The sequence below is a fragment of the Nicotiana tabacum genome, chromosome 21, assembly GCF_000715075.1.
Source record: "Nicotiana tabacum cultivar K326 chromosome 21, ASM71507v2, whole genome shotgun sequence".
Taxonomy (NCBI): domain Eukaryota; kingdom Viridiplantae; phylum Streptophyta; class Magnoliopsida; order Solanales; family Solanaceae; genus Nicotiana; species Nicotiana tabacum.
The window spans coordinates 88,803,562-88,816,439 of NC_134100.1; the positions used below are offsets into that span (position 1 = coordinate 88,803,562).

The 12,878-nt window shown below is 32.7% G+C and overlaps 1 protein-coding gene across 1 annotated transcript; it reads right to left on the bottom strand.

Moving 5' to 3' along the window:
• Positions 1-2,622: 2,622 nt before the first annotated feature.
• Positions 2,623-4,214, bottom strand: LOC107769078 (18.2 kDa class I heat shock protein). Its single transcript, XM_016588258.2, has 2 exons — positions 3,740-4,214; positions 2,623-3,164 (listed from the first exon to the last, which is right to left on the bottom strand). The coding sequence occupies exons 1-2, from the start codon at positions 3,948-3,950 to the stop codon at positions 2,896-2,898; spliced, it is 480 nt and encodes a 159-aa protein (XP_016443744.1). The 5' UTR covers positions 3,951-4,214; the 3' UTR covers positions 2,623-2,895.
• Positions 4,215-12,878: the final 8,664 nt, after the last annotated feature.

The window sequence follows — 12,878 nt, forward strand, 5'->3', positions numbered from 1 at the left end:
CTGTGAGGTTGGAGTGAATGGGAGGACTAAGTGACTGTTACTCTGAGAGGATGCATTGATTTCATTATTGTTGTATTTCAGCAGTCATATATCACTGTTTTGGAAATTTCTAAACGGCTTATCTTCTGTTTCAGTTGAAGTTGATATGAAATTACTGTGGAATTTCAAATGTTGAATATGAGAGCATGCCTACCCTTTTTGTGTTAAAAACTACTGTATTTGGACTTAGTTGTGAAGTTCGTTACTACTCTCAGTTCTTATTTATTATTGTTACTTACTGAGTTGGTTGTACTCATACTACACCCTGCACTTCGTGTGCAGATCCAGGCGATCCCAGACAGAGTGAGTGTTGATTCTTTCGCACAGTTGATTTTTCGGAGATTCAGAGGTAGCTGCCGTGTTTCGCAGACCTTGTCTCTCCTTCCCTATCTCTTTGTTTACTGTATTTGGTCTCAGACTATTATAGACCGTATTTTCCAAACTTGTAATGTATAGATGCTCATGCAATCAGTGACACCGGATTTTTGGGAGTGTATTTATATCCAATATTTGTGAGATTTTCTCTTAAACTTAAATTATTATGTTTTCCGTATTTAAAAAGGAATCGTGGGTTATTGATGTTGTCGACTTGTCTAGTATTAAGATATGCGTTATCACGATGGTTATGATTTTGGGTCGTGACATAACTCTATCTAGGATACTCGACCTCGACCTTGATCTACGACGACTTCTCGACCTTGATCCTTGCTGACTCTTCGACCGCGGCCTTCATCATTTCTGGAACCACTTCGACCTTGGGCAGGTCTGCATTGAAGTCGTATTGGTGACACTTGGCAGTCTGTGAATGCCTCCTTAATATTAACATGATTTGATTATATTAGAGATAATTTTTGACTCATACAATCAACACAACAATATAGAACAGAAATACAACAGTGAAATCATGGAGATGAAGTAGTAACAACAGCTAAATAGTAATAATAACAGAAGCAAAAGCAATAACATGTAGCAATAGTAATCTAATAACAATACAAAACTAGACCAACAATAAAACTACTGGCAGGAAAAAGAAAGGATACTTGTACAATTAAGTAGCTAAAAGTTATTTATTGCATTATAAAGCAAAATCATATTTTACACCACTTTCTTTTTCTATTTTTAATAAAATTCTCATGTGAGTTAATTTGGGCTATTACCACAGCCCAAGTTGAAGGACCGTACATGTGTGTTTTTTAAACCCCTCCTAAATTAGGAGAATCTATAGTACTTTCGTATTTTTTTTCCAGTGTGAGTCGAACCCAGGACCTAACGGCCGAGGGTGAAGGTACTTTTACCGACTAAATAAGCCTCACTTGTCGATTGTACGTGCTACATCTCGCAACTGGTGGGTTGCAGTAGTTACCAAAATTTACAAACCCACACTCTTAATCATTGTTTGAAGAGGTGCGGCGCTAAACCTGAAGTCAAACGAAAAAAAGAAAAAAAAAAGGTAGAATACATCGACACGATCCCTTAAAGTTGTCCTCACTTTTCACTTAGACACTATTTCTTAAGTTTGTTCTATTTGAATACTTTAACCAAGTCTTTTTTGTATAATTTAGACACAAAATTCGTAGGCAGCCAAACACAAATGGTGCGTGTAATTCACACGCTAGAGTGATGAATAAAACGAGTACACGTGGATTTAAAATTTTAAAATTAAAACAATCTGAAAATAAAATAAAATATAAAAACAAGAACCCACCCCACCCATCGTCATCTTCCCCAACGGACTAATCCTCAGCCATGTTTCCTCTCTGAAATTGTCACCAGCTTCCACCTTGAGCAAATTCGACTCCATAAAAATTCTTTCCCATGTCATTCCCCGCTTGCAAAAGCCCAAATCATTTAATCGTCTCAAATGCCATGAATCTCCCAAAAAATAATTCCGGCGAACTTGACATACATCCATGCAGGCTCCACACCCATTATGGGCCAAATGTTGCCATAAGTGGACCAATTAGTGATCTATTTTTGCTCAGTTCTTGTTTATTAAGGCTATAATGTTCTAAGGCTAATTTATATTGGGTAGTTGTGGAAGCGAAGCATGGTAAATCACTCTATAGTTCAAGAATGAACGGAACAAACTCGACTTGTTGACAATATTTCAACAAGTATTGCATCTAGGCATTGTAATGAAATGGTACCTCGAGTATTGCATCTAGGCATTCTAGTCCCAGAATATTTCATTATTTTCAGTTTAGTCCCTTTTTAATTGTTAGTCAGTCCCTAAAGGAGTTAAGGTGGCTTTTGTCTGCAGCTGCAACGTGTCTAGTTAGTTGGTATTGGATTCCCTTTAAATATTCAGTGTATTTTTTGTGATCTATCTGAAATGAAAATCTAAGCTTTCTTTTTTCCTGTAAATTCTTGCTTTCTTCTACGATGCCAACGTGGGAATCGTTTCAATAATTTCTATTTGAGATTTGGCACTTGTTAGATTTGGCAACTAAGCACAATTGACCTTTAATTAAATTAAATGTGAGAATTTGATCCCTATAAATGACACAAGTACTGAAAGCAAAATAAGGGAATTAATCCAAGGACCAAAGTCACTATTTCCCCAACAGTAAAAACATAAGATTAGATTAGCAACTATCTTTACATTACATATATATATATATATATATATATACAAAACTTAAAGAAAGTCTTCCGTCTTTATTACAACTGTTGATTAGATACCCACAACTTTGAAGATATAATAATACACAGACCTAATTCACATTAGAAACTTAAGACTCCCAAAATATCCAACACATCCAAAACATAGAAAACAAAGATCACATACAAAACACTTCAAAATTATTCACCATACACACATAACATCACAAAAGAACTAAAACTCTATAATATTTTTTAACCAGAGATGTCAATAGCTTTCACTTCAGATTTCTTCTCTTCTTCTTTTGGTACAGTTACAGTGAGTACTCCATTTTCCATAGCAGCTTTAATTTCCTCCATTTTCGCATTTTCTGGCAGCCTAAACCTTCTCATAAACTTGCCACTGCTTCTTTCCATACGATGCCACGTGTCGTTCTTCTCCTCTTGCTCTCTGCTCCTTTCTCCACTTATCTGTAATACTCTTCCTTCTTCTACTTCAACTTTCACTTCCTCTTTCTTAATCCCTGCAACGTTACAGAAGTAACCAATTCTTCATTAAAATATTGCAAAAGTAACCAATTTTACATTAACACGTCTAAGTATAACCGGATCAATATAGTTCAGGGCAAATACCCATATAACCATTCTCAGGAATGTTATTTAAAAAATATTCAGTATTTATTTTTATCCTGAACTTTTAAACTATAAAAACTAACTTCATGATAATTCAGGACAAATTTTGTCCTAAAAAATTGAACTGAATGATTTAAATTCAGGACGCACTGCTACTTTTTAAATAACAGCCCATTAAAGTAGCTACTTAGTGTAATTTCTACATATAGTTCATGCATAGACTTAAGTCCAAATAAAACCCGAAATGACCCACGGTTCTATTTGATCAAAACGGCGAAAGTACGCACATAATCATTTTTGGGACTCCGGAAATAACTTCCGAACTTTGTATTCTAAAAATTTAAACTGAAAAACTGAAATTCAAATCTAATTTCTAAATAACAATCCTCTAGAATGGTTACCTAATAATATTTCTATGATCAAAACAGGTTAAACCGACCCGATATAAACAACCCGATTTACATACCTGGAACATCCATTTTGAAGATATGGGAATCTGGGGTTTCTTTCCAATCAATTCTTGCATTTGCAAAAGCAGAAGTTTCACGAGCAGAAGATGGAACGTTAGCAACAGTGCCTGAAAATGGAAAGCCCTCAAACGGATCAAATATATCAAGTGAAAACGGGTCGAAAATATTGCTCCTTCTACCACCAAAGAAACTTGGAATCATAGCCATCTTTTTTTTTTCTTTCCAAATGGGATTTTGGAAAATTAACAGACTTGAAATTGTGATTTTGATTGTTGTGTTTGATTTAGAAGGTTTCGTGCTATTTATAGCAAGGGGGTCGAGAAAAATAAGTAGAAGAATCAAGAAACTTATCCAGTTCGAGTGTAATCTAGGATGTTCTTACAGTTAATATTTGATAGGAACGGTTGAGGTTTCTACAACATTCGACAGACTTCTTGTGTTTTATTTCGGAAATGCAAAAATATTATTATATCTATCTATGTATCTATCTATTTATATATATTAAAAGCACGAAATCACTTAGTAAAGTCTCGTTCGCCTTTCACCCTTTAAATATAGATTTCACAATAGATAAAATCGTAATTTAAATTAACTTACTAATATTTAGGATTTTCAAATGCACTTCAATTAATACTTAGCCCAATATTTAGGACTACAATATATAATAAATACTTTAATTTGGATTTTCTCTTCTTTAGGCTATATAACAAATCCTTTAAAGCTTCAAATCTACACGAAGTTTGAAAGCCACAAAACATTTCCATAATTGATACGAAGTAATACTAAAAATTTGTACTTATTTAATTATTATTATTATTATTTAAATATTATAACAACAACAACAACAACAACAACAAGAACGACCTATTAAAATTTCATTAGAGGGTCTGGGGAGGGTAGTGTGTACGCAGACCTTACCCCTACCCCAAAGTAGTAGAGAGGCTGTTTCTGTGATGACCCAAAATGTCATCTTTAAATTTAATAATTAATTCTGTGTTCTAAAACCTCAAAAAATACTATTTATCATTCATCGACTTGCGTGCGCAGTTTGTAAAATTTTTCGGAAAGTTTTTATGTGAAAAATGGATTAAAATGTGAATTAGAGCTTTAAAACTCAACTGAGTTGGCTTTGGTCAATATTTTGAGCAAATGGACTCGGATCAGTTTTTTGACAGTTCCAGCAGGTCCGTATCGTGATTTGGGACTTGGGCGTATGCCCGAAATCAAATTTCGAGGTCCCTAGCTCGAGATATGGAATTTTGATGAAAAATTAAAAGTTTATGTTCAAATAGTGACCAGATGTCGAATTGTGTGCAAACAACCCAGGAATAGAATTTTGATGATTCCAGCAGCTACGTATGGTGATTTTGGATTTAGGAGCGTGATCGAAATTTTATTTGGTCCGTAGTGAAATTAGGGTTGAAATGACTAAAATAAGAATTTAAGTTTGGAAGTTTGACCGGGGAGTTGACTTTTTGATATCGGGGTCGAAATCCAGTTCTGAAATTTTTACAACTCCATTATATCATTTATGACTTGTGTGCAAAATTTGAGGTCAATCGGACTTGATTTGATAGGTTTCGACATCGAATTTAGAAGTTGAAAATTCTAAGTTTCATTAAGCTTAAATTGGAGCATGATTCGTGATTTTAGCGTCGTTTTATGTGATTTGAGATTTCAAATAAGTTTGTATGATATTTTAGGACTTGTTGGTATATTTGGTTAAGGTTCCGAATGCCTCGGGTGAGTTTCGGATGGTTAACGGATCAAAAGTTGGACTTAAAAAGGTGTTGCAATTTTCTTCTGCTGTAACTGCAGAAATCGAGCCCAGGGACGAGGCTCAGGATCGAAGGCCCAGCTCGAGGGCCATGATTGAAGGCTAGATCGAAGCCACGATCGAAGGCATGATCGAATTCCCAGCTCGAGGGCCATGGTCGAAGGTAAGGCTCGAGGGTTAGGGATCGAGGCCCATGATCGAGGGCTATGACCTAGGCCAGGATCGAGGGCCATAAAGATTTAAGCCATGATCGATACCCAGGATCGATGGCTGCCTCGGCAGTTTATAAAACTAGGGATTTCGTCCCCAGTTGCCATTTTTGACGAACTTGAGCTTGAGCAGAAGCGAATTTTGGCAGATTTTCAAGGAGAAACATTTGCGTAAGTGATTCTAACTCGGATTTGGTCAATATACACGAATATATCATTGTTTTCATCATTTAATTAGTGTATTGAGATGGAAATTTAGAAAAATTTTAGGAATCTCATAAAAACGAATTTTTGAGATTTCGGTGTCGATTCGGAGTCAGATTTGAGTGAAACTGGTATGGTTGGACTCGTAATCGAATGCGTTGTCGGGTTTTGTAAGTTTCGCCGAATTTCGAGATATGGGCCCCACAAACAATTTTTAGGTAATTTCGGATTTTATTGAAAAATGTAGTATTTTCTTATGAAATTGATTCCTATAATTTTTGTTTGACTGTATCGAATTAATTATGACTAGATACGAGCCGAAAAATCGAGTAAAAGGCATATTACTTGGTTAAATTGGAGCAAGTCGAGGTAAGTGACTTGTCTAACCTTGTGTGGGGGAAATTTCTCCTAGGATTAATATTAATTGTAATGTGATGAAAGTCGTGTACACGAGGTGACGAGTGTGTACACAAACTAAATGTGAAGGATTGTGTTTTTAAATTGTGTAGATCACCGTTGCGTATTAATTAAATTATTAAATCTTGTTACATTCCCCATCATTGATTTGATTTATATACTTTAAATTTGCTTGACCTTTTTCCTGCTAATTGTTTTACCTGTTTAGTTGGAACTCAGTTTCTTTTATTCTGTGCATTATTTAAAGATTAATTTTTTTTAAAATAAATATTATTAATATAAAGTATTTGACATTTTAAATTTGGTATTGAAGCAACGTATTAAAGATTTTAAAATATTATTTTGTTGAATTATTTATTCCTAAATATTTTTGTAAGATTTCGTATTCATTGTGATGGAGCCATGAGCTCTTTATGGTGGAAATATATTATTGATGATTTATTTCGGCATGAGCCGTGAGCTCTTTATTGTGGAAAGTATTATTGCTGAATTATTTTGGCAAGTTAAATTATTTAAGCACTTGAGGTATAAATTGTGATATTGATACGCATGCGGTACTATAAGGTCTGGGTATTAAAACGCATGTGGTGAGATAAGGATGGCTTGATACGCGTGGCTAGTAGGGGGAACTACTAGAAGTCATGCGGTGTGATAAGGATGGCTAAAATGCGGGATACTATTTTGGGAAAAAATATTTTCTTTAAAATAAATTGCGATGGCTCCCGCGGTGAGATAAGGAAATGAGATATTGTGAATTTATTTATGATTTGGGATTGCGAGGCGGTACCTCGGGAGTGCCCTAGTTGATGTTGATTTATGGCCGTAGTTGCCTTTGATTTTGTTGTGATTTTTCTTAAAGTTGAAAAGAAATTTTGTTTTGTTCCACGAGGTATTATTTGCCATTATTTGTGTAATTAAATGGTGACCTACTACTTGATTCATTTCCATTGTCATTTTATTTTATTATATTGTGAAATATTTTACTATGTCATTTATTATCTATTCTCCAGTAGGGCCTGACCTGACCTCGTAACTACTCTACCGAGGTTAGGCTTGACACTTATTGGGTACCGCTATGGTGTACTCATACTACGCTTCTGCACATCTTTTTTGTGCAGATCCGGATACATCTTACCAGTCTAGACGTCAGTAAACTAGATGTACGAGGAGACTTCGAGGTATATCTGCCAGCGACCGCAGACTCCGGAGTCTCCTTCTATCTTACTATATTGTCTTCCTTATTTGCTTTAGACTCTGATGTATAGAGACATAGAGAATAAATTCTTAAAAATTTGTGACTTATTTCTACCGGATTTTGGGAGTTGAAATTGTTTAAATTGTAGTTTATTTATTTCAAATTTAATTTTTTTTTTCCGCATTGATAGGCTTACCTAGTCTTAGAGATTATGTGCAATCACGACATCATACAGAGGGAATTTGAGGTCGTGACAGTTTCTGAAAGACCCTCGGTTCAAGAAGACAAAAGGAGACAATATCAGTACCACCACAGAGATCATAGGAAAAATAATAACATGAAAAAGAGAAGATATATGCAAAGTAAAAGCGATAGCCAGTAAATATACCCGACACTATGAGAAACGAAAGAAATAAGACACAACATTGCCACTAGCTATCTTAGACAAAAGTTCTACCAAACTAGTCTCACAAAAGTACGTAGTAAGGCAAGACTCAACAATCTCCTAACATACAATCCTAATACTCGACCTCCACAAAATACTAAAAATTTGTACTTATTTAATAATTATTATTATTATTATTTAAATATTATTGATGATTCGTTTAGGAGCATGCCCCAAAAATTAAACACGGAATAACAATACAATAATTAAAAATATTATTGATATGAAGTAATCTCACAATTGATTTGTAACTTTATATTCAATACGCGTACTCAAAAACTATGAAAATTGTAAAAGTACACTTATTTGCCAATTTTCTCAACAAAAAAAAATGAGCCAACAATATTCAAAACATGCATGATCATACAAAGAACAATCAAGTTACATTTTTGCTACATGAAAATAAAAAAAATAAAAAAATAGAAGTTAAAATATGTCATGAACCAAATATATGGTTACATGATTGATTGCGACACGAGAATAAAAATTGATACACCTAAAATACAATATGAAGTTGAAAGATATCAGAATGATCTTAATTCCAATCGACGAAAGAAATATTATTTTTAATGACAAAAGAAATAAGCTAACTGTAATCGAACTAAAAAATTAATAAAAAAATAAATTCATTCACGTGAAAGAATTATTTAACTTCTTATAGAGGTTCACGCGATGATCATTATCCTCTTTTATCTAACACCGCGAGCTATCAAATTCTTTGGTTTCAGAAGTAATAAATCGAGACAGTGAAAACATAGATGTAACACAAACACATCTTTCAACTAATTAATTATGCTATTTTCAAAATATTTTTTCTTCTTTATACAGGGTACATATACAAGGGTACACGCGCATCGCGCGTACACTAAAAATAGTATTATATTAAAAGCACGAAAGCCCTTAGCGAAATGTCGTTCTCCTTTTTTACCTTTTTAAAATAGAGTTCTATTGGAAAAAATAGTCATTTTATTATTTCCTAATATTTAGAATTTCAAAATTAACTAATAATTTATACTATCAAACATTTCTTATTTAGATACAATTTCAAGATTTTAAAAACATTTCTTTGTTTGAATACAATTTCAAGATTTTTAAAAGGCATAAGAGCAATATATTTTAACTAGTTTTGACGCTTTTAATAAAGGCATCCGAATTCAATTGCTAAATTAAGTTTTAGTAATTAACTATCATTATTTAATATTTGCTTCCACGATTTCGTACAAGTTTTTGTTAATAGGCCTAATATTTAGGGCTACTTATTCTTTTCTACATAAAAAGGAACCCCTCCAAGCATTAAAAAAGGTAACGAGGTGTTGACCACTTTCATTTTTAACCACTGCTATTGCTTCTAATTTTTTAAATACAAATTAAATTTGACAAATTTTATATAACCCCTTAACTATTTTTTATTTAGTTATCATATATGACTTTTTACGTTCAAGACTCTTTTGTTTAAAACTGCTTTTGCTTTAACAATTTTTGTTTGTCCCATTTATATGAATACGGCTCCCCTCCTGTATAGAATCTTTTCAATTTTACCAGTGCAAGTCTAATTTAATGACATATGTCATTTTTCAAATCTAAAGACCAAGACTAAATCAATCCCTAAACTATGGTTAAAACAAAATATTCCTATAATTTAGCCTTTCCTTAAATGTAGAATCCTTTACTTACAGGGATATTTAGATACGGTACCAGCAAAATCAAATCCTTTCATGGATTTTTTATTTTTATAATTTTTCATGAATCAATTCTCCAAATTGTTAAACTTTTTTCTCCCCAAATTTCAAATCCATTCAAATGAGATTCTATTTTCATAGGCATCATTAGGGCTGCTTATCGGGCGGATCGAATGGTTATTTACTCTTAATGGTTCGCTTTATCGGTTATCGGTTTTTAACTGTATTAATTCGCTAGCCACCCGATAAGATATCGGGCGGATTGATATCGGTTTAGCTATTATCGGGCGGTTTATCGGCCTAATTGAATCTGTATTACAGAGGCCTATTTTGGTCCTTCGTGTTACACTGTTACTAGTAAATACCAACAAAAAGTCAGTTTACTTTGCATGTATTCCACCATTTTTCACCGTTACCTTCAATGGGCGTAAAACACAAGCTATTGCTTGTTACTATCTTCTTTTGGCCAACAATCTGGTCCATCTGGTGGCATTAGGATCCCATTTACCTATATATTTATAACATGCAAAGAAGGAGATTGTTGGCATGTTATAGGTTTGAGCAACAAAAAAATGGAAATTCTTCAACAATGGATAAGTGGAACTGTGGAAGGGATATTTAATATATATATTATATATAAATTCTTAACGGATTAACGGTTTATCCGATTAACGGTTTATCCGATAAGAAAATTGAATAATCCGCCCCAAATCGATAAGCCGTTAATAATAAAATTTCAATCAGTTCCCCATCCGTTAAACCGATAACCCGATACCAATAAGCCATTAAGCCACTTTTGCGGTTTGATTTTCGGTTTCAGTTCGATTTTGAACACCCCTAAGCATTATAACTTTTTTATTTTCACAGGGACATTTTCATTTTTGTTCTTCCACCTTGTTTGTTTCTTGGAAATCAAATAAATATTTTTTTTTTGTAGTAGGCAATTGGTTGCATTGATAAAATTTTTTGGTTGAAGTTAATGTGAAGAAGAAATAAATGGTTTAATCTTTTATTTTTCTTTCATTCTCGCACCAAAGAATCGTTTCCATTAATAAGAAAATATTTTCCCAATCAAAATGAAATTCCCAGCAAGATTTCATATAGTTGATTTCTCTTTCCAATTTTGATGCTAATCTAACAAGAGAATGTAGTTTAATTATGATTTAGTCTAAATAAATTTTGGCCCTTGGATCTGAAAGATGACAGATGTCATTAAATTAGATATGCACCGAAGAAATGGAGAGATATTGTACAGGAGTTGAGCCAAATCCCATTTATATCGAGTTATTTTCTCTATTTAGCGACAGAGACGCAAAAACATAAAAATTAAAGTCGTCCTTCTCATTGTTGGGTTAGAGGCTGATTTTGAAGTTTTTAATTTGGACATAAGATTGAGCAACGCAATCTTGAGGAAATTGGAGATGTACTAAAGTTTCTGAAATACATTGTTGTTGTTGAGTTTTTAATATATAAAATTATGTCTTAGGGAGAAGAATAGATCTTTTAAATTGTTGTGAGAATTGGTAAGTGTTTGCTGTTATCATATGCTTTGGATAGATTTTCTAAGTGTTATGCAGGTTTATCTGAGGTAAATGAATATTATGCACCGGTATTTATATGCAACAATTAACTTTATATGATAAACTAAGTATCAATAACATCCCTCTATATTACCAAAATGACTATTCTTGCAGGATGTCCTTCCCAATATGAAGAATGTGTGGAGCTGCTCAAAAATATGTTTGCATTCAAAGGTTCAAATAATTTTATACAAATATAAAGTTCATTGCTTGCGATATACAAAGTAAAGTAGCTTATATTGCAGTATAGTAAAATTAGGGCTGCAAGAAACTCCAACAATAAAGCAGTGAAATTAACAATATTGATAAGATAGGAATTTTGTGAAATTGCTTTTATTTAATATTTTTCGCACATCGCGCGGGTAAATATACTAGTTGTTTAGAAAATGGTGATAATAACTAAATTTAGTAAGTTTGTTGCAAGAAGATCAAAATAACATCTCTATTCTTCTTTATATTCAGTTAATGATATTAAGGATATTATAACTGATACATAAGACCTTGAATTGGATATGATTTTTGATAATTTGTCATTATTTTTTATTGAGCGACGGAGTTTTGTTGCTTAGCTACATAATTTATTTGTCGCGATTTTTCTTTTAGTTGACCTGTCTAGAATACACATTACCTGTACAATCATTTTAATACAAAGTTAAAATAAAAGAAGCGGATACGTGACAAATCATTAAGCTTTTAAAATTATATGAATTGTTTTCATGCTTAGTTAGGTTATCCGTTATTTATTTATTTTAACTAAATAGGATCAATATTTGTCATTTTCAAGAGCTTATACTTTTAAAATTTTATTTTATAACTCAAATATACTATTTAATATTATTTATTAAAATTTTAAAAAGTTATACTCATACATATAAGGTACACGCGCATCGCGCGTATCCTAAAATTAGTAATATAAAGTGCGTGTTTTTTTGTTTTTTTTCAAAAATATATAATTAAAATTTATAAATTTCAGAGATCGCTTATCTAAAATTCGGTTGATCGCTTAATAGTTATTACCAGGATTATTTTTTATAAAGTGCGAGATCCTGGTGAAATCATACTTTATCTATGTATTATCTAGAAATCGCGTATGTATTATTAATGACTGCCGAAGTGGCCTCCAGTTGATCGCTTATTAGTTATTATCAGGCTAATTTTTTATAAAATGGTAGATCCTGGTGAAATTATAAATCGTCTATGTGTTATCCAGAAATTCTCCATGAATTATTTATTATCGTCTAAAGGATTTTCGGTTGATCGCTTATTAGTTATTATGAGGATCGGTTTTTAATAAAATGGGAGATCTTGGTAAAATCATAGATCGCTAGTGTATCATATAGAAACCGCTCATGTATTATTTATGATCGTCTAAGTGATCTCTGGTTAATCACTTATTAGTTATTATCAAAAAAATAAATTATAAAGTAAGAGATCTTGATGATATCATAAATCACTTATGTATTAACTAGAAATCGCACATGTATTATTTATTATCGTCCAAGTGATCTCCGATTGATCGTGTATCAATTATTACCATGGTTATTTTTTATAAAGTTGGAGATCCTGATAAAATCATTGATCGTTTATGTGTTATCTAGGGATCACATATGTATTATTTATGATCGCCTA

What these genes read in the sequence shown, in the direction of transcription:
- LOC107769078 (XM_016588258.2), bottom strand. Translation starts at nt 3,950, where the DNA reads ATGGCTATGATTCCAAGTTTCTTTGGTGGTAGAAGGAGCAATATTTTC. An exon ending in CTTCAAAATGGATGTTCCAG is followed by an intron (nt 3,165 to 3,739) that starts GTATGTAAATCG and finishes GTAACGTTGCAG; the next exon opens with GGATTAAGAAAGAGGAAGTG.